Source organism: Dunckerocampus dactyliophorus, chromosome 4 (assembly GCF_027744805.1).
Source record: "Dunckerocampus dactyliophorus isolate RoL2022-P2 chromosome 4, RoL_Ddac_1.1, whole genome shotgun sequence".
Lineage (NCBI taxonomy): Eukaryota > Metazoa > Chordata > Actinopteri > Syngnathiformes > Syngnathidae > Dunckerocampus > Dunckerocampus dactyliophorus.
Window position 1 is genome coordinate 37,730,995 of NC_072822.1, and position 26,751 is coordinate 37,757,745.

The 26,751-nt window shown below is 40.9% G+C and overlaps 1 protein-coding gene across 2 annotated transcripts; it reads left to right on the plus strand.

Annotated features, from left to right (window-relative positions):
- Positions 1 to 22,641: 22,641 nt before the first annotated feature.
- On the plus strand, positions 22,642 to 25,316 carry LOC129180244 (uncharacterized). 2 transcript variants are annotated; one of them, XR_008570120.1, is made up of 5 exons: positions 22,642 to 23,362; positions 23,435 to 23,460; positions 23,765 to 23,869; positions 23,975 to 24,115; positions 24,226 to 25,316. XR_008570120.1 is itself a non-coding variant. In XM_054774511.1 (5 exons), exons 1-5 carry the CDS (start codon positions 23,345 to 23,347, stop codon positions 24,690 to 24,692), a joined length of 753 nt encoding a protein of 250 aa, XP_054630486.1. In that variant the 5' UTR covers positions 22,648 to 23,344; the 3' UTR covers positions 24,693 to 25,316. The 2 variants fall into 2 exon arrangements, 1 of the variants encoding a protein (XP_054630486.1); XM_054774511.1 differs by having other exon boundaries at positions 22,648 to 23,358.
- The last annotated feature ends 1,435 nt before the right edge of the window (positions 25,317 to 26,751 follow it).

Below are 26,751 nucleotides of genomic sequence, written 5' to 3' on the forward strand. Positions count from 1 at the left end.
TGATCCATGTCATCTATGGTGTTTTTCAGCTTCTCAATGATTTTATCCTTTTCTTCACATTCATTTTTGAGAGTGGCTCCCAGTGAATCATAACTTTCCTGTAATTTTTTATTCTCCACTCTCAGACCTTGCATTTCCTTCCTTAATATCCCCATTTCATTTTGAAATGCTTCTCTCTGAACTTGAACTTGCTCTTTCATACCTTGCATTTCTCTTTGTATGGCGTTGGTAGTCTCTAGCAGACTATAAGTTAGTTTTTGCATGGAGTTGGAATTCTCCACAAGTTTCTGCATCTGTTTTCCAGAATCCTCCATGGTTTTCGCCATGGTAGCCTCACTCTTTTCCATTGAACTTCTTTCTTGCTTTTTTGCGCGGTGTTTAACCTTCTGCAAGGCTGTCGCTGTTGCTTTGTCTATATTTCCACTCAGGTGTGTCATCTGATTAACTGTGTCATCCTTGTTGGGTCTCGGCGGCGATTGTGGTACTAGGTGAGCACCTCCGGTTGTCTCAGGAATCTGTTCTAGATCGACATCTTCCGTATGTATGACTGAATCTGGAGTACTTCGACCAGAACTGCTAGAGCCACCGCTTGTTGCGCTTCCTCTCCCTTGAGCCTTTGACATTGTTACTGTTGCTTGGTAACGCCGTCAGTTAGCCGTTGGCTTGTGGTGCAATGCCTTCGGTGATTAATATTCGTTATAACGGCGAGTTTGGCTCTCACCAGTATCTCACCAAAGTCCCACCAGTCCTCGTGGGCCGGAAAAAGCTGCACAGGAAAACTCCAAATGTTATCCTGTTCTTAAAATCAGGCTTCGTGTGCGGCTGTCAAACCACGGCTAGCATGATAGCTTGCTTGTAACGGCTGTCGGCTCCACCTGATTGTCTCTTTTGGTGAGTTTAGTCCACCCGCGGGTCCGAATTGAGGCAGAAGTCTCAGCACTCACTTGCAGAGTTGTCATCACAAGATGTGATCACGAACTGTATTCACCAAGGTCGCAAAAGTTTAAAACTCCGGTAATAGTGGACGGAGCTTTTCCGTGAGCGTCCTTTCTGTACAACAGGAAGTGACGAATCCCTTCTTGAAAAGGTCAACAGTCAAGTCACTTTGTTTGACTCCTGTACAAATCTGAGGACAATTTGATCTCACTTTGTTTAGGGTTTCAGGAAGCAAGTTCAAACTGACCACTTGCACACTGTTGCTATGGAGTTTGAAAGAACGTTTCACAGAGTAAAGTCCCGGTGTAACGCCATAGCGGGCACTTTAAAGAAGCACATATGAAGGAAAACTGATGTGCTCTGCTACTTGGCAATCTGTGTAGGTTAGCGTTTTGCAATTAAAGTGTGCTTTTAGCGATAGCATTATACTGTCAAGGACAACTCCAGTCTTGGTTTGTGTTCAATGCAAGATCCAATCTATTTATCCTCTAAAGGAGGAGGCAGGGCCGAGTGGTTAGCATGTCGGCCACACTGTCAGGAGATCTGGAACACACACACATATTTCAACTGTAAATAGTTCATGGTGTTATATTTGTAAAGAAATTGTTTTCATGTTGTGTTGTTTATGTTGGTATCTTTTCACAAAAAGCTGATTTTCATGTTATTGGAAATGTGAATACATGTATGTTCAATGATCCCCAAGTTGGCGTCTACTCGCATGTAAATGGGTTGCGGAAGTCTTTTTTTGTTTTTTCGGTTCTGTTGGACGGGTTCCTGGAAAAGATCTCGTGGCAACATTTTTGGTTGAGAGAGTCTCATAAAGATCCGACAATGATGAGGGCTGAGCTGCTGTTGTCGTCTAGGTAACGGCAGACGGTTGACAAGCCGTTCACAATCTGTAAGGCAGGGGTCTCCAACACAGTTTACCTGGGGGCCGCTGGAGGTAGTCTGAGTGAGGCTGGGCCGCATCAAGTATTGGGAATCTCAGGGTCCCTCACGATACCACACGCGATACATGGCTCACAATAACAATAACATATTCATGCAGTAATAGGGTGAAGCACATAAAGAAATAAATCATTTCACAGTTTATATTTTGCTGCATTCAGCTGGGATAGGCTCCAGCTTACCCGTGGCCCTAATGAAGACAAGCGGTACAGAAAATAGGTGGAATTTTTTTACCACATTTTTTTAAGTGACTTACTCACTCTTAGTTCAGTGTAGGCTGATGTGTGCATCCTACGAGTACCACTGGCTTGGCTTCATCTTTGAAGACAAGTCGCGGGCCGCAAAATGTGACTCGGCGGGCTGCAAATGGCCCGCGGGCCGCGAGTTTGAGACCCTGCTGTAAGGACACACAAACAAGGGGTGTCGTAAGAGTCTGCACAGGGGTTTTGGAGTGTGTGTGTGTGTGGGGGGGCGTGTGTGTGTATGTACTAATACCTGAAATGCAGTCAAAAGAAAAGGAAAACATAGCCAAACATAGAAAACCAACAAAAGGATTTACCAACGCTGCTTTTGTAAGGACGAGTATTTACTGGAGAAGATGAAGTGCTGACAAAGCTGCCATTAAGTTTTGGCATTGAAAATCATTTTTAGCATTATTTTGAAATAAAATACAGTACATAGATTAAAAAATCCATTCTTATTTGGATACTGTTGATGAAAGTGTTAGATTGTCCATTTAGCATGGAAGCTATTGCTATTTCATTGTTTAAGTGTAAACAAGTGATTCAGTCAAACTTTGACTTTCAGCTTCGTGGCTGAACTTCTTGGAAGTGAAAACACTGGCGACAATTATTTGAGGACTTGCTGTATTATATTCTTCAAAGTCACAAGAAAAACACGCCAAATGTGATAGGTATGTGAATACAAATGAACAAAGGAACGATTGGATTGAATTCAGCTGCAGAAGTTTCACTTCCAACAGAATCCTCACCAGCTAGTGCACATTGCAAAGCTGTTGATGGAATAGCTTCTGTCCTGCACCCCACAGTAGGATACAAGAAACACAAGGACATAAATGGATGATGAAGATCACCAAACAAATGTAAGACAAATGTAATGACAACACAACTGAACACAAAATGCAGTTTTTAACACAAAGCCATTGTTTCTTTGCATACCCTGAACTTCTAACTACGTCATGGCCTTCATTGGATTCTTTTAGCATGGAAAAAAGCTTAAAAAAGCTATCTACAAAGTTTGTAGATACTTTTTTTTTGTACGAGTAAATATATATTTTTATACATATAGTAGGAGGTAGATTTTGGGCCTTGGTCATTTTAAAAGTTGTATTTTAAAATGTTAGCTGGTTTCCAAGCCATGCATGTGTTGGTACTGTAGTTGTCATACATACTGGATGGGAAAGTGTTAGAGCTGGACTGCTCTAAAAGTGGATCATTTACCTTCACCGGCCGGGTTTTCATTTCACTGTACTTTGTGCACCCCTGGAGGGAAGAAGGACTGGGCGATGGATCTTAAGGAGGTTCTCAGGTGAGCTTCAAAATGCAAAACAAATAAATTTATTGCAAGCAAGCATTAAAGTGAAACAGGATGTTCATCAGCTGATCAAAAGTTTAAGACCACAGCTAAAGAAAAAAAAACACCATTAAAAAAAGAAATATACACTAAGTCCCTAACTAACGAACACAATTGGTTGCAGACGACCTTTCTTAAGTTGAATCGTTCTTAAGTAGGGGAAAGGTAATATCGTTGGTGGTGGAGGAGGAGGAGGAGGAGGAGATATTAAAAAAAGGACAAATGGTGGTGGTGGTTAGACTCTTCTAAAAGAGGTAGTGTTCTGTGGGTGGTGTAGAATTAAGCAGGCCTATTAACTCTTCATAAACTTTAATCACAAGCTGGTTGGATCTTACAGCTCAAATTTAGCTTTTCTTCAGTCTCCTCCCACTGGTCTTAATCGCCTGTTGGTCCCAGTAGCAGGGTCACAGTGCCCTCTACTGGTCAAGCACGTGAAATATGGACTTAAATAGAAATAAATATGGGCTCATAAGGCAAAACACATGAAAAAATAGACCAGTCGGCTTGTGTTCGTATCTACGAGTGTTTGCACGTCGGATGTTAGTTAGTAGGGGACTTAGTGTATATTTTTTTGAATTATGTGACGTCTTTCAAGGCAACCCTGTTGCTCATAATAATAGTCAGCATTTTTACCCACGTGGAGGGTGGGCCTGGGGCCCATTTGAGGCACAATTTAAAAAGAAACAACAGCAAAAATGGAAAAATTTGTAGTAATTGCACGACAATAAAGTCAAACTATTAAGAGAAAATGTTGTAATCTAACAAGAAAAGTTCATATTTTATAAGAATATTGTTGTCATTTTCAGGGAAAAGTAACATCATTTTAGTGGCAAAAAGTTGAAAGTGGTAATATTATCACAAACAAACAAAACAATGAATAAAGTTGTACGTTTTTGATCCAGAACTGACCCCTGAGTCACCCCTACACCGTCCAGTGTCCAGCTATTTATTTCACGGTCACACTGGTAGAATTTTTGGCTAAAAAGTTACTGACTCACTTTAAAATGACCGAATCGTTTTGGATTGAATCGTTCTAAATGAACCAATATCGTCCTTGAATCGTACCGGCAACCAGGAATTGTGATACGGATGGAATGGTTATTAAGACTAAAGGTTACACCCGGGGAATAAATAGCCAGGTCTGCATGCTCCTTCCTAATCACGTGTTTTCACCAGTGCAAATGGCTTTGGCTTGTTTCCTTTTTCATCAGAAACACTTGCTGATTTGGTGGCCGTGTGTTCTGCAATAGGCACTGTGGAAATATGCTAAAATGTCGAATGAAAGTGGAGTGATTTGGAATAGCAAGCTCTGGGTGAGGAACCAAGCACACTACCAGCTGAGACAGTCTCCACTCATGGGAGAAGAGGCGCGCAAACGCTTGCTTTTGAAGTTCCATGAAGGAAAAATAACCTTCCTTGTGAACATGATGACCCCGTAGGAACGGTGCCCAAAGTGTTCTCGCTGTCACACTGATGCCAACTGGTGCATTGTGTGCTGTTCAGACTGGCACTTACATGGCAGCTGATGAAAAACCCTGATGTTGGTTCACGCAGGTTAGCGGGTAGGGCATGTGTGAAAAGATGACAAAGTCCCAAAGTCAGTGGAGAGCCGCTGTTCCCCTGGAGGAGTTGAGAAAAAGTGAAAAAGTCCCAAGGGGGCGTGGCGAGGATTCAGTAAAACGGCACAAGGACTGCTCCATGTCCTCACTTTGTTCATGCCATTGTTTTATGGAGCAAATGCACCCAGGGGCTGAAAACAACTTTTTAATTAGGTCAAATTTGCTTAATTGTTTGTAATTATGTTCTACATTGTAAGATTTTTGGAAGCGAATGGTAAATTGACGGACCAAAGTGTTGAAAAAATGATAAAACGCAAACAAAACAAGCGTTGTGAAATGTTTTTGCAGGATGGTCCAGAAGAAGAAGAAGTCCTTGGTCCAGCCAGCAATGTGACCTGCAGCAAAAAGGGCAGTTTCATCTAAATATTTACAGTAAATACAAAAAAGTGCAATTCCTCAAACTATAATCAGGAATTATTATTTTTTTTTGCTTGTGTACCCAATCGGTTAAAGCAGACGGAAGGAAAGAGTTGAAAAGTTGAAAAGAGAGGAAGGAGAAACAAACACAGAAGATGTGACAGTTATAGTCCGAACAGGAAAAGAAGACTGACATAATTCACATGCAGCAAAGCAAAACTCATTTTGTATATTTGATGAACATAACATATACGTGTGTGGACATTGGTGCTGTTAGCGTGCAGGCTAACTCGCCAGCTAATGAGATTAGAGATTTCCTCAGTCTTCTCAGGAAGTACAGTCTCCTTTGGGACTTTTTCAGAATTTGTTGGGTGTTGTGAGACCAGGTGAGGTCCTCGCTGATGTGTGTGCCAAGGAACTTGAAGGTTTTCACCCTCTCCACCTCAGTCTCATCAATAAACACGGGTCTATGCGGCTCCTTTTCCCTTGAGAGAGGTATATAGTTGACTTTGTGTCAAAAAGGTATTTATGACATGTATTGATTGATTTATGACCCCCTGTCATAAAAGTTTATGACATGCCCCTCCCCCCACCCGTACAACATCAAAGCGTTTTCACACCTATGTGACGAAGATCAAAGCGTTTTCACACCTACGTGACATGTTTATGACAGGGCAATAAAACAATAAAAGTTTATGACGGGCCAATAAAACAATAAAACATCAAAGTGTTTTCACACCTATGTGTCAGGGATCAAAGCATCAGGAAGCAATAAAAGTTTATGGCATGCCAATAAAACAATAAAAGTTTATGGCATACCAATAAAGCAATAAAACAATAAAACATCAAAGCATCAGGAAGCGGACATGCGGAAGTCATAAACGGACATCTGGAAGCCATAAACCATGAAAGAAGTTTCACACCTATGTGTCAGGGATCAAAGCATCAGGAAGCGGACATGCGGAAGTCATAAAACAAACAAACAATCATAAAATCATTCCCACGTGACTGTGTTTTCATCCGGCTGCGTGTGGGGGAAGCCCCCATTCCCATACCCCTCCTTTCCTAACGACCCCCCCTCCACCCCCACCACCCCCAAGACATCCTCCGGCCTTATCTGTGTCTCAGCATGTGTGACTGGGGCCCCCAATACCGCCCCCCGCCGGCCTGTCTGTGTGTCAGGTTGTGTCTCAAACATGTAGTTTTCTCATTGAAGCAATATAAACACCATAATAATAATAATACTGCTAAAACATTCAAAACATTGCATCCTTAGCTCACACGTCCCCATTCAAACCATCTAATCAGCCAAATTGCAAAGACATTCAAAACACTGATCAAAACAACAGTCAAAACACTGAAAACACTTTTTTTCCACATTCTCATTGAAACAATAGAAATAATACTGCTAAAACAGTCAAAACATTACAACCTTAGCTCACACGTCCCCATTCAAACCATTTAAATCCGCCATTTGCAAAGACAGTGAAAACACTGAAAACACTTTTTTTACCATAGTCTCATTGAAACAATACAAGTAATACTGCTAAAACAGTCAAAACATTACAACCTTAGCTCACACGTCCCCATTCAAACCATTTCAATCAGCCAATTGCAAAGACAGTCAAAACACTGATCAAAACAACAGTCAAAACACTGAAAACACTTTTTTTCCACATTCTCATTGAAACAATAGAAATAATACTGCTAAAACAGTCAAAACATTACAACCTTAGATACCAGTCTTTCTACTACAGCTATTTTGTTAAAAATTATATTTTTTAAGAAAATGCCATGATTACCTGTCAGCCGTCCATCCACCAACCTTGTTTCTTCAATAGCAAAGTACAAATGACCCATCTAGGCCACTCCCTCATGCATCTAGACCACTCCCCCCAGCCAGCTGATACAATTACTGTTGAAAAATCACAGCTATCAGCTTGACCCCTTGGCGTTAAAACAGACTTTATACATGAAAGCAAATAAAGCTGATATAGAGAGTCAGAGTCAGGAAGCTGTAAAAAAAACAAAACAGGAAACCTTGGGACAACTATCTTATCACCCCCCATGACTTATCAACTGTGGATCATTACAATCATCTCTAAGTACCCAAATACAAGAATGTACTATATTCTCTTTATTTCCTTAGTTCCAAACGCGTACCAGTATACTGCAAGTACCCAAATACAAGAATGTACTATATTCTTTATTTACAACACAGTAGCAGTATACTGCAAGTACCCAAATACAAGAATGTACTATATTCTATTTATTTATTTATTTCCAAATGCAGTACCAGTATACTGCAAGTACCCAAATACAAGAATGTACTATATTCTTTATTTCCAAATGCAGTACCAGTATACTGCAAGTACCCAAATACAAGAATGTACTATATTCTTTATTTCCAAATGCAGTACCAGTATACTGCAAGTACCCAAATACAAGAATGTACTATATTCTTTATTTCCAAATGCAGTACCAGTATACTGCAAGTACCCAAATACAAGAATGTACTATATTCTTTATTTCCAAATGCAGTACCAGTATACTGCAAGTACCCAAATACAAGAATGTACTATATTCCTTATTTCCAAATGCAGTACCAGTATACTGCAAGCACCCAAATACAAGAATGTACTATATTCTTTATTTCCAAATGCAGTACCAGTATACTGCAAGTACCCAAATACAAGAATGTACTATATTCTTTATTTCCAAATGCAGTACCAGTATACTGCAAGCACCCAAATACAAGAATGTACTATATTCTTTATTTCCAAATGCAGTACCAGTATACTGCAAGTACCCAAATACAAGAATGTACTATATTCCTTATTTCCAAATGCAGTACCAGTATACTGCAAGCACCCAAATACAAGAATGTACTATATTCTATTTATTTATTTATTTTGAAACGCATCAGTCTTTGCCCCCCTTACCTAGTCTTTGTGAAGCTTTGATCAACAGGGCTCCTCTTGGAACTTCTTCTCCTGGCTTGTTTGTCATGAATGAACACCCTGACTCGGGTCCATTTGGTGTGACTTCTCTCGGGAGTCCATCCTGGCCGCATCTCCATTTGGTCTGCTTTCTTATGTTAAAATGTTTTGCATCTCAGCATGATGTATTGGACTTGTAGAGCTTTCCTCACACAGCCATGCTCTCCCTGCAGCGTCTTATCTTTTAATCAGCACGCTAGTGTTATGAAGGACTAAAGGAAGGTAGACTTACAACCATTTGGGCTCTGTTAATAAAAATAAAAAGTCTAGAACATACTGTATAAAGGTGATCTAAAACAATAGATAGTGACTTTGTTAGGTATGTGTCCTTCTGAAAGCCTTTCCTACAAAGGAGTGTCTTGATTGAAAAGTGTGAATGTTGGTCATTAGCAAACCTGATTGTCCTGATGCATACATTTGACATTACAGGGCCCATTCCTCCCCCTAAAGTGGATGCAAATACTGTACATACTGTATGTTGGCTAACAGAAAGACATGCATATACTGTTTACATATGACCAATATTATATTTATTATCATTATGTATATATTGCTAGAGGTTGTTATTATTGTTATTCATTGTCTAGTTGTCCAGATATGATGTTTTGTATGAGTTCTATTAATTATTTTCATTGTGTCCTTTTTAATCACAGTTAATTAGTACATATGTGTACTATTCATTTTGACTTCTCTTTTACTTCTTTCTTCATTTTTTCTTTTTATTACAGTTACAACACGGCGTTCAAGGGGTTGGTAATGACACAATATATGCATGCTACCCGTGCATTCTGTATGAAATCCTACAGAAGTACTGATTTTTTTATTTATTTAATTTCCAAACACATTGCCAGTATACTGTAAGCATTCAAATACTAAAGCAGAGACATTATTTGATTAAAAAAACAAACCAACAAACATGCCCTGACTTGTCTCCAGGACATGGGGGGCCTCAGGAGGCAGGCTATGCTTCCTCAATCTCCACCCCCTTTCGACAGATACCCGAAAAACCATCCGCTGTACTCACGACATTCTACTGTCATCTGGAACTTGATTGAGAGAAGGAGACTCTTTTTTTCCCCAACCCCTATTTAATTCAACATGGCGCAGCAGAAGTCTTCAGGTAATATTCACCCTTTACTGATGACCACAAACCCATCATCCATCATTGGAGAACATTCCTATAATAAGAAATTCCTATGTAAAACACTATTGTCTAAACATTGACTAATATTTGTTTTTAAAGAGTGCTCATTAGATATAGAATATCATGTGTAGATATATATGAACTGTATGATATAGATTTCCTTTTCATCTCTGACATTATCTTCAAATATGCTTGATACTACTGTGTTGCCGGGCAAATTCGTAAGACTACTGGTAAACAACAGATGCATCACCCATAGCAAAACATACTTTCTCATCAATACAGTTAATCTTGTTGTTTTATTTCTAATCTCATTATTTTCTTTATAATCATACAGGAATCATCAAGGATCCACACAATAAGACGGCTGAATGCACCAACCTCGACAATGTCCCCACAACTTGGGGTTATGCCGACAATGAATCGACCTACGTGCCCGTTTATCGGCACGACGACGTAACCCCGTCTGAAGATGTTGGAAGGGCGACAAGATTCACTGCAAACATCATCACCCTCTTCCAAACCTTACTGAAAAAATGTTTGAATCAGGTAGCGTGGGAAATAGCACGATCTGAATGCAACGGCTGCATCATAGAACATCCAAGCCAGTTGCAGCATTCCTGTCTCAATGAACGAGGAAGAGTCATTTACATCAACCACTACAGCAGGGTAGTTGACAGCGTTTTCCGTCCTACCCTGACAACCGCACTTCAGCAGCTGTCATGTGTAGAACCAGGATACGTTGTTATAAGTACAGAGAGACTTCTTGGTGCTGCTGAAGCAATAATACACGACCTGATGGAGAAAGCATGCTTTGGTCGCACTCAGGACGACGATGAGGAGCAAGGAAACGAGCCCTCACATAGAAAAATATCCATGGCTTTCTTGACATGGGTACACTAAAAACCATGTGTCTTCTTTTGTTTTTATTAACTTTTATATCTCTTTTATACAAAAATGTACATTTTTATATGTAGGATTACCTCACTTATGTACTTCAAATGACAAATTTATTCCTTTGTTTTATCCTGTCACGGTTAGGTACTGCAATGGGGGGGCGCTACTGCTCCAACAGCCTGTTTCCCGCCCCCACTTCCTGCTCAGCCATGGCTGCTAATTGTCCATTGTTTTTCCGAGACTGCGTACACGCGTGCGTTCCTGTGCTTTCCCCTTGTTTCTTTTTTTCCTGGCTCAAACAACAATTGTTAAGAATATAGATTTTTTTCTGCGTGTTTGCGTGTGTACAGTTTTTGCTGGTTGGTGTTCTTATATTTTTGGGTGAAAAAGCATCATTTACATCCAAGGATGGAGACCACCTTTAACCGTCAATAAAAGAGTTCTTTAAAAACTATGCCTCTATTTCCTCATTCGCTTTTCAATAAGCACAATCTTCCAACAACACGTCTTCATTGCATTATGAACACGAACATTTGTAGAGTGACGACGAGCGTCGGACAGTACAGTGACATAAAAGGCTTTGCAGAAGTATGAAAGAAAGTGTGAAACTAACGTTTGCCTTCCTGACTGTGTTACCAATGCTAACCAGGCTACATAGAAAATCAATACAAATAAGTAATTACATTTCTCAATCAAAAACTATGACATGCAACTGCAGAATGAACTTGATCAGTACGTGAAATCATTTGCTGCTCAAATCTGAACGTAAAGAATGAGAAGTGCTGTGTGTCACCTTATCCACAGAGATGAATACATCAACTGTTGGCAAATTGGATTGCATAAAAAACCTTGTCACTGTATTCTGACCCATTATTAAAATGTAATGTGCACTTTTTTATTATGTACTGCTTTTTAGGATGTGTGAGTCCTGCTTTCAGTGCATCACAATTATTGAAATTCACTGACCTGCTACAACTCCTATCCAAACTACCCTCTACTACTACAATATTTTTTTCTCAACGGCGAAATAAGAGGGAACAATTGTACTTAAAATATTTGCATGCAAAAACAACACAAAACCTTGTGTGACACAATAATACCACTGATGTACCTTTATTTATCATATTTAAATGTTTATAATGTCTTTTCAATAGTTGTAGAGTAATTGCACCTTTTAAGTCTTCATCTAAATTATTCCATAGATCCGTACCTCTCCGTGTGACACATTGACTCTTAAGGGTTGTACGTGTACACTGTACTTTCAGACTTTGTGTTCACCTTAAGCTATATTTCTCATTTCGATTGGCAGACAATTGTTGGACGTTACTGTGGGGCTGGTTCTTTTTAGTTTTGTATATTACTAACAACGTTTTTAATTTCAAGTCCTCACTTTTAAAGTGTTAAATTTTAAGAACAGTGCGTTGGTACGGTCAGTATAACTGACATTGTGCACAACTTGTCACGGGGTGGCACACAGCACTTCTCATTCTTTACGTTCAGATTTGAGCAGCAAATGATTTCACGTACTGATCAAGTTCATTCTGCAGTTGCATGTCATAGTTTTTGATTGAGAAATGTAATTACTTATTTGTATTGATTTTCTATGTAGCCTGGTTAGCATTGGTAACACAGTCAGGAAGGCAAACGTTAGTTTCACACTTTCTTTCATACTTCTGCAAAGCCTTTTATGTCACTGTACTGTCCGACGCTCGTCGTCACTCTACAAATGTTCGTGTTCATAATGCAATGAAGACGTGTTGTTGGAAGATTGTGCTTATTGAAAAGCGAATGAGGAAATAGAGGCATAGTTTTTAAAGAACTCTTTTATTGACGGTTAAAGGTGGTCTCCATCCTTGGATGTAAATGATGCTTTTTCACCCAAAAATATAAGAACACCAACCAGCAAAAACTGTACACACGCAAACACGCAGAAAAAAATCTATATTCTTAACAATTGTTGTTTGAGCCAGGAAAAAAAGAAACAAGGGGAAAGCACAGGAACGCACGCGTGTACGCAGTCTCGGAAAAACAATGGACAATTAGCAGCCATGGCTGAGCAGGAAGTGGGGGCGGGAAACAGGCTGTTGGAGCAGTAGCGCCCCCCCATTGCAGTACCTAACCGTGACAGGATAAAACAAAGGAATAAATTTGTCATTTGAAGTACATAAGTGAGGTAATCCTACATATAAAAATGTACATTTTTGTATAAAAGAGATATAAAAGTTAATAAAAACAAAAGAAGACACATGGTTTTTAGTGTACCCATGTCAAGAAAGCCATGGATATTTTTCTATGTGAGGGCTCGTTTCCTTGCTCCTCATCGTCGTCCTGAGTGCGACCAAAGCATGCTTTCTCCATCAGGTCGTGTATTATTGCTTCAGCAGCACCAAGAAGTCTCTCTGTACTTATAACAACGTATCCTGGTTCTACACATGACAGCTGCTGAAGTGCGGTTGTCAGGGTAGGACGGAAAACGCTGTCAACTACCCTGCTGTAGTGGTTGATGTAAATGACTCTTCCTCGTTCATTGAGACAGGAATGCTGCAACTGGCTTGGATGTTCTATGATGCAGCCGTTGCATTCAGATCGTGCTATTTCCCACGCTACCTGATTCAAACATTTTTTCAGTAAGGTTTGGAAGAGGGTGATGATGTTTGCAGTGAATCTTGTCGCCCTTCCAACATCTTCAGACGGGGTTACGTCGTCGTGCCGATAAACGGGCACGTAGGTCGATTCATTGTCGGCATAACCCCAAGTTGTGGGGACATTGTCGAGGTTGGTGCATTCAGCCGTCTTATTGTGTGGATCCTTGATGATTCCTGTATGATTATAAAGAAAATAATGAGATTAGAAATAAAACAACAAGATTAACTGTATTGATGAGAAAGTATGTTTTGCTATGGGTGATGCATCTGTTGTTTACCAGTAGTCTTACGAATTTGCCCGGCAACACAGTAGTATCAAGCATATTTGAAGATAATGTCAGAGATGAAAAGGAAATCTATATCATACAGTTCATATATATCTACACATGATATTCTATATCTAATGAGCACTCTTTAAAAACAAATATTAGTCAATGTTTAGACAATAGTGTTTTACATAGGAATTTCTTATTATAGGAATGTTCTCCAATGATGGATGATGGGTTTGTGGTCATCAGTAAAGGGTGAATATTACCTGAAGACTTCTGCTGCGCCATGTTGAATTAAATAGGGGTTGGGGAAAAAAAGAGTCTCCTTCTCTCAATCAAGTTCCAGATGACAGTAGAATGTCGTGAGTACAGCGGATGGTTTTTCGGGTATCTGTCGAAAGGGGGTGGAGATTGAGGAAGCATAGCCTGCCTCCTGAGGCCCCCCATGTCCTGGAGACAAGTCAGGGCATGTTTGTTGGTTTGTTTTTTTAATCAAATAATGTCTCTGCTTTAGTATTTGAATGCTTACAGTATACCGGCAATGTGTTTGGAAATTAAATAAATAAAAAAATCAGTACTTCTGTAGGATTTCATACAGAATGCACGGGTAGCATGCATATATTGTGTCATTACCAACCCCTTGAACGCCGTGTTGTAACTGTAATAAAAAGAAAAAATGAAGAAAGAAGTAAAAGAGAAGTCAAAATGAATAGTACACATATGTACTAATTAACTGTGATTAAAAAGGACACAATGAAAATAATTAATAGAACTCATACAAAACATCATATCTGGACAACTAGACAATGAATAACAATAATAACAACCTCTAGCAATATATACATAATGATAATAAATATAATATTGGTCATATGTAAACAGTATATGCATGTCTTTCTGTTAGCCAACATACAGTATGTACAGTATTTGCATCCACTTTAGGGGGAGGAATGGGCCCTGTAATGTCAAATGTATGCATCAGGACAATCAGGTTTGCTAATGACCAACATTCACACTTTTCAATCAAGACACTCCTTTGTAGGAAAGGCTTTCAGAAGGACACATACCTAACAAAGTCACTATCTATTGTTTTAGATCACCTTTATACAGTATGTTCTAGACTTTTTATTTTTATTAACAGAGCCCAAATGGTTGTAAGTCTACCTTCCTTTAGTCCTTCATAACACTAGCGTGCTGATTAAAAGATAAGACGCTGCAGGGAGAGCATGGCTGTGTGAGGAAAGCTCTACAAGTCCAATACATCATGCTGAGATGCAAAACATTTTAACATAAGAAAGCAGACCAAATGGAGATGCGGCCAGGATGGACTCCCGAGAGAAGTCACACCAAATGGACCCGAGTCAGGGTGTTCATTCATGACAAACAAGCCAGGAGAAGAAGTTCCAAGAGGAGCCCTGTTGATCAAAGCTTCACAAAGACTAGGTAAGGGGGGCAAAGACTGATGCGTTTCAAAATAAATAAATAAATAGAATATAGTACATTCTTGTATTTGGGTGCTTGCAGTATACTGGTACTGCATTTGGAAATAAGGAATATAGTACATTCTTGTATTTGGGTACTTGCAGTATACTGGTACTGCATTTGGAAATAAAGAATATAGTACATTCTTGTATTTGGGTGCTTGCAGTATACTGGTACTGCATTTGGAAATAAAGAATATAGTACATTCTTGTATTTGGGTACTTGCAGTATACTGGTACTGCATTTGGAAATAAAGAATATAGTACATTCTTGTATTTGGGTGCTTGCAGTATACTGGTACTGCATTTGGAAATAAGGAATATAGTACATTCTTGTATTTGGGTACTTGCAGTATACTGGTACTGCATTTGGAAATAAAGAATATAGTACATTCTTGTATTTGGGTGCTTGCAGTATACTGGTACTGCATTTGGAAATAAAGAATATAGTACATTCTTGTATTTGGGTACTTGCAGTATACTGGTACTGCATTTGGAAATAAAGAATATAGTACATTCTTGTATTTGGGTACTTGCAGTATACTGGTACTGCATTTGGAAATAAATAAATAAATAGAATATAGTACATTCTTGTATTTGGGTACTTGCAGTATACTGCTACTGTGTTGTAAATAAAGAATATAGTACATTCTTGTATTTGGGTACTTGCAGTATACTGGTACGCGTTTGGAACTAAGGAAATAAAGAGAATATAGTACATTCTTGTATTTGGGTACTTAGAGATGATTGTAATGATCCACAGTTGATAAGTCATGGGGGGTGATAAGATAGTTGTCCCAAGGTTTCCTGTTTTGTTTTTTTTACAGCTTCCTGACTCTGACTCTCTATATCAGCTTTATTTGCTTTCATGTATAAAGTCTGTTTTAACGCCAAGGGGTCAAGCTGATAGCTGTGATTTTTCAACAGTAATTGTATCAGCTGGCTGGGGGGAGTGGTCTAGATGCATGAGGGAGTGGCCTAGATGGGTCATTTGTACTTTGCTATTGAAGAAACAAGGCTGGTGGATGGACGGCTGACAGGTAATCATGGCATTTTCTTAAAAAATATAATTTTTAACAAAATAGCTGTAGTAGAAAGACTGGTATCTAAGGTTGTAATGTTTTGACTGTTTTAGCAGTATTATTTCTATTGTTTCAATGAGAATGTGGAAAAAAAGTGTTTTCAGTGTTTTGACTGTTGTTTTGATCAGTGTTTTGACTGTCTTTGCAATTGGCTGATTGAAATGGTTTGAATGGGGACGTGTGAGCTAAGGTTGTAATGTTTTGACTGTTTTAGCAGTATTACTTGTATTGTTTCAATGAGACTATGGTAAAAAAAGTGTTTTCAGTGTTTTCACTGTCTTTGCAAATGGCGGATTTAAATGGTTTGAATGGGGACGTGTGAGCTAAGGTTGTAATGTTTTGACTGTTTTAGCAGTATTATTTCTATTGTTTCAATGAGAATGTGGAAAAAAAGTGTTTTCAGTGTTTTGACTGTTGTTTTGATCAGTGTTTTGAATGTCTTTGCAATTTGGCTGATTAGATGGTTTGAATGGGGACGTGTGAGCTAAGGATGCAATGTGTTGAATGTTTTAGCAGTATTATTATTATTATGGTGTTTATATTGCTTCAATGAGAAAACTACATGTTTGAGACACAACCTGACACACAGACAGGCCGGCGGGGGGCGGTATTGGGGGCCCCAGTCACACATGCTGAGACACACCCAGATAAGGCCGGAGGATGTCTTGGGGGTGGTGGGGGTGGAGGGGGGTCGTTAGGAAAGGAGGGGTATGGGAATGGGGGCTTCCCCCACACGCAGCCGGATGAAAACACAGTCACGTGGGAATGATTTTATGATTGTTTGTTTGTTTTATGACTTCCGCATGTCCGCTTCCTGATGCTTTGATCCCTGACACATAGGTGTGAAACTTCTTTCATGGTTTATGGCTTCCAGATGTCCGTTTATGACTTCCGCATGTCCGCTTCCTGATGCTTTGATGTTTTATTGTTTTATTGCTTTATTGGTATGCCATAAACTTTTATTGTTTTATTGGCATGCCATAAACTTTTATTGCTTCCTGATGCTTTGATCCCTGACACATAGGTGTGAAAACACTTTGATGTTTTATTGTTTTATTGGCCCGTCATAAACTTTTGTTTTTTTGCCCTGTCATAAACATGTCACGTAGGTGTGAAAACGCTTTGATCTTCGTCACATTGGTGTGAAAACGCTTTGATGTTGTACGGGTGGGGGTGGGGGGGAGGGGGAGGGGCATGTCATAAACTTTTATGACAGGGGGTCATAAATCAATCAAGACATGTCATAAATACCTTTTTGACACAAAGTGGACTATATACCTCTCTCCCTTGTTCTTGGGTCGATGATCATCTCTTTAGTCTTATCTGTATTGAGAAGGAGATTGTGAGCACGAAACCAAGCTATGAGGTCCGCCACCTCTCTTCTGTATGATGTTTCAACACCACCAGTGATCAGTCCGATGACTGTAGTGTCAGCCGCAAATTTAATGATGCTGGTGTTGTTCTGGGAGGCCACGCAACCGTAGGTGAAGAGCGTGTAGAGGAGCGGACTCAGCACACACCCCTGTGGGATCCCAGGGCCTGCCTGTTAGGAAGTTAAACACCCAGTTACAGAGGGAGGGTGACAGGCCAAGTGTGAGGAGCTTATTTGTGAGTTTGTGGGGGCTGACTGTATTAAAAGCAGAGCTATAGTCTATAAATAGCATTCTGACATATGTGTCCTGGCCCTGTAGGTGAGAAAGGGCTGTGTGGATGGCAGTGTTGACTGCATCATCCGTGGACCGGTTCTGGCGATATGCAAACTGTAGAGGGTCCACGGTGGCCGGGATGCTCTTTTTGATGTGGGTCATGACTATTCTTTCAAAGCAGTTCATTACAACAGGAGTGAGTGTGTTGCAGGTACCGGTTGGCACCATTAGACAGCTTAAATGCTCTCTCTGAAAACAGGATACATGACTTCACGTCTGTCCATCGTCTTGCTAAGCAGAAAGAGAGGGACGTTTATTAAACATCTGCACATTAAATCCTCTCTTCTTTCATTGTTTCCAATACATTCATTAACCCACATTCAACTTAACTCAGCATAAATACTGATTTCAACGTCACATTCCACATTCAGTACATTTACTGAGCCACATTTTGTTTGACACAAATCAAATGTTTAATAAACAATCAAAACATTGTATTATGTTACCTTGCAATAAGCATTGCTTCTACTACCATTCACATATGGTTCTCAAGTGCATCAGTTTAACTTTCTTTTCCCTTAAATTGCTTACTCCTCAAAACAATGCATGAGATGACATGTTTTAACTTTCCTTATAACCACTGTATTATTTTAACTCTACATTTCGCTCAATATTAGAGTTCTTTATCACAAAACTAACAATGACTCTGTTCAATATGACTTAACTGGCACAAGATGGCGTCGCAGCGTGCGAACATTGCACTGCTCCCTTTACATACATATAATTGCTCGTACATTATTAACAGTCTCAACATGGTAAATTCAAACATTTCACAACATATTTACATAGTGCATTTTAGTCACATAGCTCACTTTAGTGTTCCCCTCACCTGAAAACAGGATCCATGAATGAGACACAGCCAACGTCACGTCTGTCCATCGTCTTGCTAAGCAGAAAGAGGAAGTTCGCCAAGCAGACCAACTGACAATACACCCGGAAGCCAGGCGAGCCGCCACACTGCCCACTGCTGGCAAGTGCTCATTACTACCCCCGTTATGTACAAAATAATGTTTTTTTTTTTTTATACAAACATGGTGGAAACAAGTCAATTCTATTCTACAATATTGCACACAATTGTGATCACACTACAGTGGGTATCACACGTGCTATAGGGCGATAGTCATTCAAGCAGGTCACGTTGCTCTTCTTGGGTACGGGCACTATGGTGGTGGACTTAAAGCAGGTCGGTACAGATGCTTGTGCAAGCGACAGGTTAAATATGTCAGCAAGCACTTCAGCTAGCTCTGATGAGCAAACCCGAAGTGCACGTCCTGAGATGTTGTCTGGGCCTGCTGCTTTTCGTGGGTTTGTTTTGTTCAAAGTTGTGAGCTTTGGAAAATTAGGTTGGGGAAAAATGTATAATATGGCAATGAAGTCATAGTTAGTTGAAATATAAAAATATATATGTATAATTTGTAAGTGCTCTGAAATGTGGCGTCATCACCTGAGTATGAATGAAATCCTTTCAATGAACAGTTTGCACGTCAAGTCTGGTGAAAATCTGCATAAAGTTGAGTTGTGTTGTCATTGACTAATATTTACATTTGTTTGATGATCTACACGGCCGCACGGTGGTCTAGTGGTTAGCACGTTGGCCAATACAGGAACAGCCTGGAGATCGGGAAGACCTGGGTTGGATTCTCCCCTGGGCATTTCTGTGTGGAGTTTGCATGTTCTCCCCGTGTGCGCGTGGGTTTTCTCCGGGTACACCGGCTTCCTCCCACATTCCCAAAAACATGCAGGTGAGGTTAATTGGCGACTCTAGATTGTCCATGGGTATGAATGTGAGTGTGAATGGTTGTTTGTCTATATGTGCTCTGCGATTGGCTGGCGACCAGTCCAGGGTGTACCCCGCCTGTCGCCCAAAGTCAGCTGGGATAGGCTCCAGCATGCCCCCGCGACCCTAATGAGGATGAAGCGGTATAGAAAATGGATGGATGGATGGATGATGATCTACACATTCACATTTTCGGTGCAAATTGTCACTTTGTCAGCAAATGCAGTGCAATCCAGGTATGTCACGTGACCCGGCTCTCCAAATAAACATTTGGTGCCATTTCTGTTTGTTTTCTCCTCTTGTGCTCGTAACCAAACATTCTTTAAGCCCCGGTCACACCGCCAGAATTTTGCTGTCACATAGCATTTCACCCTGGAGTGGTGAAAAAAATTCATCACCGCTCGTAACCGTTCACCGTTTAACAGAAGTTGACCCCTGTTAAGGCAACGCCGTATACGCTTGGCCACCGCTGATGGTCCCTCCTAACGCTCCAAAAGTTTTGAGCTGCACAAAATATTGCGAGTGGTGAGGAGTGGGCAATTTTCCGCCACGGCAAAGTTCATCACCGCTCCAACAACGCCCAGTCAAAGTTTGGCGCCGCTAGATGCAAGTTCGTGGACACTTGGGTCCGCGAGGCCAACAAAGAAATCAGAATCTTGACACCAATTAACGAGCAAGCCTGGAACCTGGTCTCAAAGTGGCAATCACCCTACGGCACCTGGCCTCTGGTAACGCCTACAGAAACATGCAATACGCCTGGAGGGTTCCCCACAACACTATCAGTGTGGTAGTCAGAGACGTAGTAAAGACCATCATTGAGGAGGACACAGATGAACTCTTGCTTTGCCCAACAACTGAACAAGGATGGAGAGACCTGGCTGAACAATGGTTCCAGAGATGGAACTTCCCCCACACAGTTGGTGCCATTGATGGCAAGCACGTGAACTTTAAAGCTCCTCCTAACTCTGGCTGAGAATTCTACAACTACAAAGGGTTTTGCAGCGTGATCCTGTTTGCCATGGTGGATGCGGACTACTAGTTCACCTACATTGACGTCTCAGGCAATGGCTCATCCTCAGACGCTCAGATCTACAACGAAAGTGATCTCCATCGTGGGCTCGACCACAACACGATTCAGGGCTTTCCTCAGTCAGACCCCCTACCCAATGAGAGTGAGGATGTGCCTTATTTCATCATCGGGGATGACGCCTTCTCACTGCGGACCTACCTCATGAAGCCGTACAGCTCCAGAAACCTCAACCAGGAAGAGCGCATCTTCAACTATCGGCTGTCCAGGGCAAGACGGGTCATGGAGAACTCTTCCGGCATCTTGGCCAATAGGTTCCGGATTCTGCTCACCACCATGCAACATCACCATGAAACTGTCAGAACCATCGTTGAATCTTACTGCATCAGGAGACAGGTAGTTACTCCAGGAGAGCTGGACAGGGCCGTAGAAGGTCCTTCAACCCTCAGCAGTATCGGTATCTGCTCCGTTGTGCAAGGAGGAACAGGATGAGCACTGCCAGAGCCCTACAAAATGACCTCCAGCAGGCCACTGTTGTGAATGTTTCTGACCAAACAATCAGAAACAGGCTCCATGAGCGTTGTTGTTGTTTGAGTATTTCCGGGTTATTTCTCCGTTTTTTTCTCACAATTCAGTCAATAACGAAAGTGACACAGATTGAAAATCAGAAATATGGGGCAGTGTCGATGATACACGTTATGTTTTGGTTTTCTATTGATCTGTTTTTTCTAGTCAATACATTTTGGGGAACTATCGTCATGATTTGGCGTAAAGTGAAGTGTGTTACTCTTGTGCTAACTAATGATGCATTGAAGAACACTTTCATTGCATTGAACTACAACTTTGTTTACCAGAACCTGATACTCCATTTTATTTATTGTTTTTATTGTTGTTTGTGGTACTTATTCAAGTGTTTTTTTTCTTAACAGAGACAGGGCCTATTTTTGATTGAGTTTGGTTACGTTTGTGATTTTTATGTACAATTTTTGCTCAAGAGACAGAGCCCATTTTATTTTCATAGTTTTTTTTGTTTTTATTTTATTTAAAAGCTCTTGACATTCCAATTCCAATGCTATGTTGTCTTCATCAAAGTTGATTGCTTTGATATGATGTAATCACGTTATGTATTTTCATTACATTACATTTATCTATTATCATCCAGCAAAACTAATTATGGTGACAGGCCTACTTGTCTTGTTTCACGGGTATTGGTCCGTGTTTTTCAACAAAATAATATTGGAACATTGAAGGCGTATGCTGTCAGTTATTAAAAAAGAAAAAAATTGTAATCGGAAGGTCACGCTTTTTAAACATTAGTTATCGGCCAGAAAGTTGTAATCGGCGCTCACTTGTAAGCAAACATTCACTGTTTCCGAGGAAGACATTTTGCATGCTAGTAAATGCTCCGCGACGAGGGGGGGAAAAAAAACACGGCGTTTCAACACATCAAACCTTTTCAGCCACCTGAAACGCCAGCATCACAACGTTTGTTCCGATCCACACGACGTCTGAAAAATGCAAAAAGTTAGCCAAAGACGACTCGAGGGCTAAAGTAGTCTGTGATTTCATCATGGGTATGATGGCGGTGGATGATGAGCCCTTTAACATCGTTAGAGAAATTTAGAGTAACTAAGTGACAAAATGTGATGACGTCATATAAATTTAATCATTAAAAATAATCGTCAGAAACTAACTGTCAAAATATGATTGATGACTTGACACATCAGATGACATCATTTTTTTAAACTGTGAGTAGAGAGGTCTTAGAGGGCTGCGGAAGGGGAGGGGGGTGTGGGCGAGATTCTTGGGGGCTGATGTGTGTGTGTGTGTGTGTGTGTGTGTGTGTGTGTGTGTGTGACTCTTGAGTGTGTGGGTGTGTGCGGTATATATTATGAATAAGGTGGGCCTCGACTTCCCACGGGAGAAGACAATGTGCTTGTGGTTTTAAAAAACATATCTGATGGGGGTGTTTTTTAGGAAACTATAATCAATAGCGGGGGCCTCATGGCTCCCGTGTCAATAGCAGGGGCCCATGGTTCACATGAGATCGTTTTAATACTCGCGCCATTTTTGTGGGAGACACCTCTCACTGGCTGTGGAGGGAAGGGGAGGGGGTATGTGGGGGCATTCTGGGTTTAGTGTATGGAGTCTCTCAAGCAGAAAGAATGGTGGGGGTCTCATGTTTCCTGGGGAACAGGATCTGCTTGGGGCGATGAAGAAACATATCTGATGGGGGTGTTTTCTGGTAACTATGATCATTAGGTTGGGCCCCGTGGTTCACATGAGATCATTTTAATACTCGCGGCATTTTTGTAGTAGATGGGGATTTCCTGGGCGTGATCTATGGGGGTCTCTCAAGCAAAAAGAAAGAATGGTGGGGTGCTGTCTCGGGTGTGTGAAATATATAATATCAATAGGGTGTCTCGTTTTCCCACGGGAGAAGACAATGTGCTTGTAGTTTTAAAAAACATATCTCATGGGGGTGTTTTTTAGGTAACTATAATCAATAGCGGGGGCCTCATGGCTCCCGTGTCAATAGCGGGGGCCCATGGTTCACATGAGATCATTTTAATACCATTTTTATAGTAGATGGGGGTTTCTTTGGACTGATCCGTGGCGGGGTCTTTTTTAGCTAGCTCTAATCAATACTAGGGGCCTCATGGTTTGTATAAAAAAGACAATGTGATTGAGGCTTTAAAAAACATATCTGGCACTTAAACATTCCTCCCCTATTGTATAAAATGGTATAAAAGGCAGGTGTCGACGGTAGGTTTCCAGATCACTCGCAAAAATCAGCGAACAACGTCAAGACAGAGAGTTTGAACACAGAGCCTGGAGACGACTACAAGACATCGGACATTGACATGGGCTGTTGCATGTACGTAAGTTTCATATTGTATATAATTTATCTAGGGTGTTTAGCCTGAAAGGTAAATTTTTTTTTCTACTTACAGGAGAGCTGCATCTTCACCAATTGAAGGTACGTTTTCAAATCATGTAGCTGAAAGAAATTTCTTTTAGAGGTTTATGTTTCTCAGGGTGCGTGTGTGTGCGTGCCTGTGTGTGTGCGTGCCTGTGTGCGTGCGTGCCTGTCTGCCTGTCTGCGTGTGTGTGTGTGTGTGTGTGTGTGTGTGTGTGTGTGTGTGTGTGTGAGTGCGCATGTCTCTCTACCTCTGAGAGAGAGAGAGAGAGGGAGAGAGAGAGAGAGAGAGAGAGAGCCAGGATGTTGATTATATAATATATATTGGGGAAAATAAAATAAATTGAGTATGTTTGATTTCCAGTGATCGATCTGACTTCACCGCCACCAGTGGCCCTAGTGTCACCGGTCCAAAACCCAATGCAGGGATTTAATGTGGACTTTATAACGCCTCAAAACCAGGCACAAGGTAAACAATCGTGTGTAGGTTTAGTTTAATACAGGATGATGTCGGGAATTAGCTCTTTATGTTTTGTGTAAATGCTGATGACTAACAAGATCCTCTCTGACACAGGATTTGCAGAGGGCGATCGCTCTACGATAGACGGGGGAGTTTGGGGACAGACTTCGGGATTCGTGGAAAACACTTTAACACCGCCGGTCCAAAACCCACTGCATTTTATTGTGGGGTTTACAAGTCCAAACTCAAGTCACGGTAAGTTAAACAAATGTGTGTCGGTTTTAATGAATTCATATTTATGTCAACAATTATCTCTGTATGTACTGTGTAAATGTTGATGAATAACAGAGTCTGCTCTGTTATAGGGATTGCGCCACTGACCCCCTCAACGCTGGATGTGACAGAGGGAGAAAACGACACAGAATTCGAGGAAAACACAGCAGAGTCCGATGTGGGACAAGAAACGGGACAGGAGGAGACATCTGACGCTGGAGTCTACAACCAGGAAAGATTTCATTATTTTCCAGATAGTGAAAGTGAATATGTTGACATGCAAGCTCTAAATCAGAGGGATATAGTCTCAGACAATGATGGAATTGAAACAGTGGATTTCAACACCTCTGTGCTAATTGTCGAACAAGTGTTCAGAAGATACATGTATGATATAGCATGTTTAAATCGCCGCATGATTGAGAATATATATAATCAACTTAGACAGAACGTTAGACGCAGGCATTCTGTCAATTCATATTCAGCTAACGCTAGACGTGCCACTCGTGAACAAAGAACACTGCCACAAAGAGTCCATCGCAGGTTGCAATTTGAAGACTAATTTTTGATCGGGTGATAAAGACAAATGGCTGAACCAGATCACAACAATTCCCCTGAAATTAGAGAGCATCTCCTCCACTTGATCTCTGAGATAAACCGAGAAAGATCCGAAGGCGGGGCTAATCAGGGTTCTCCCCGAAACAGTCCAATTCTGCCTCAGCATGATTCACCTGAAAGAGGGGGAGAAGTTTTTCTTCCATCCCCTGATGAGCTAATTTCCTTGCTCCAAATGTACAGATACCCCTCCCCCGTTCCGCATAGCAGTGCGGAATCAGATCACAACAATTCCCCTGAAATTAGAGAGCATCTTCTCCAGTTGATCTCAGAGATCAACTGTCAAAGATCTGAAGGCCGGGCTAATCAGCCTTCTCCCCAAAATAGCCCAATTCAGGCTCGGCATGATTCACCTGAAAGAGGGGGAGAAGTTTTTCTTCCATCCCCTGATGAGCTAATTTCCTTACTCCAAATGTACAGATACCCCTCCCCCGTTCCTTCGCCCGTATCGCAAAGCAATGTTGACTCAGGACCTTGGTCTCCATCAGACAGTCAGTGTTGTGATGCACTCAACAGTCAAATAGATGACCCGTGGTCTCCATCAGACAGTCAGTGTTGTGATGCACTCAACAGTCAAATAGATGACCCATGGTCTCCATCAGACAGTCAGTGTTGTGATGCACTCAACATTCTGGAAAGAGGCCATCAGGTGGGGGGTGGGGGCGAGGGTGAACAGACAGAGAGCGTCATCAATCAGAGTAATGAGGGTCAATCCACATCTATGGGGATAAACAACACAAATAGTGCGGCTGTTAATGTTCCAGCACCTTGCACTAGTGATGACATGCATGTCACAAACCGTGAAAGATTTAATAATGTTGAGATTCGCTCTTTCCTTCGCTTTCCACCACCATCTGCAATTCCCAATTTTCGTGAATTTTATTTGAATGTCACAAATGGTTTTCGCGATAGGATTTCAAGCATGATTCACAGAGCTGATGTCCAACCAAATGACGTTATCCAAGTTAATCTGCGTGCTGATCGTTTGCAAGACGATGTCTCAATGAGCGTGCGTTATGGAGAGGGGACAGTGTCACAATTACAGGAACTTTTAGACAGATTAGTCCAGAGTAATATGTCTGTTTTCACCGATGGATCGCTTGAGCTAATTGTCAATTTTGTGAAGGCTCCGCGGGGAGGGGGTAAGAGACGAATTGAATCATGTCTTGCGAGCGAAATTGTGAAGAAAAAAGCACGACATTTATTTGTACTCCCCAATCCCGATCAAACATGTTTTGCTGTAAATCTGGCATTACTGACAAATCCGAAGTTGACGATGATGGAAGCCATAAAGGCAGGCTGGGACATCCATACCAGAGCAGGTCTGACTGCTGATACAATGGTCACATTCGATGATGTTGTCAAATTTGAGGAGCTGTTAGCGTGTAAAATTGTTATCTTTTACCAAACGTCTGACAGAGAAAAAAACAACAACCTGGTTACATTTCAAACAGGAACACCCGAACGAGACACAATACGCTATCTGCTTTTACACAATAATCATTTTTACGGGATAAATAATATTAAGGGATTTCTAGGTGTGAAGTTTTTCTGTAAACATTGTCACACAGGGTATCAGTGTCAATATAAGCATTTCTGTGAAAAAAGCTGCAACATCTGTTGCACAGATTGTAAACAGGGTCCAATTCAAAAAACCTACTGTGCTGATTGCAATCGATTCTGTACAAATAGACAATGCTACGAACGACATCGCGAGAAAAAATGGCATCCGAAAATCAAAAAGATGGCCAGCATGTGTCAGACCAATAAAACATGTCCTAGATGTAAATCATTGTACTACACATCTATCAGAGATCCTAAAGAGCATACTTGTGCTATCAAGATGTGCACAATTTGTAAACAACCTAAAACAACATTGTCGTCTCGTAACAATGAGTTAGAGCAGACATCAGCTAATAACTCTATGATTGAAAGCGGCGAAGATAAACATGTCTGTTACATGCGTACAAAACCAATCAAATCTGAAAAAGAAATACATGAAAAAA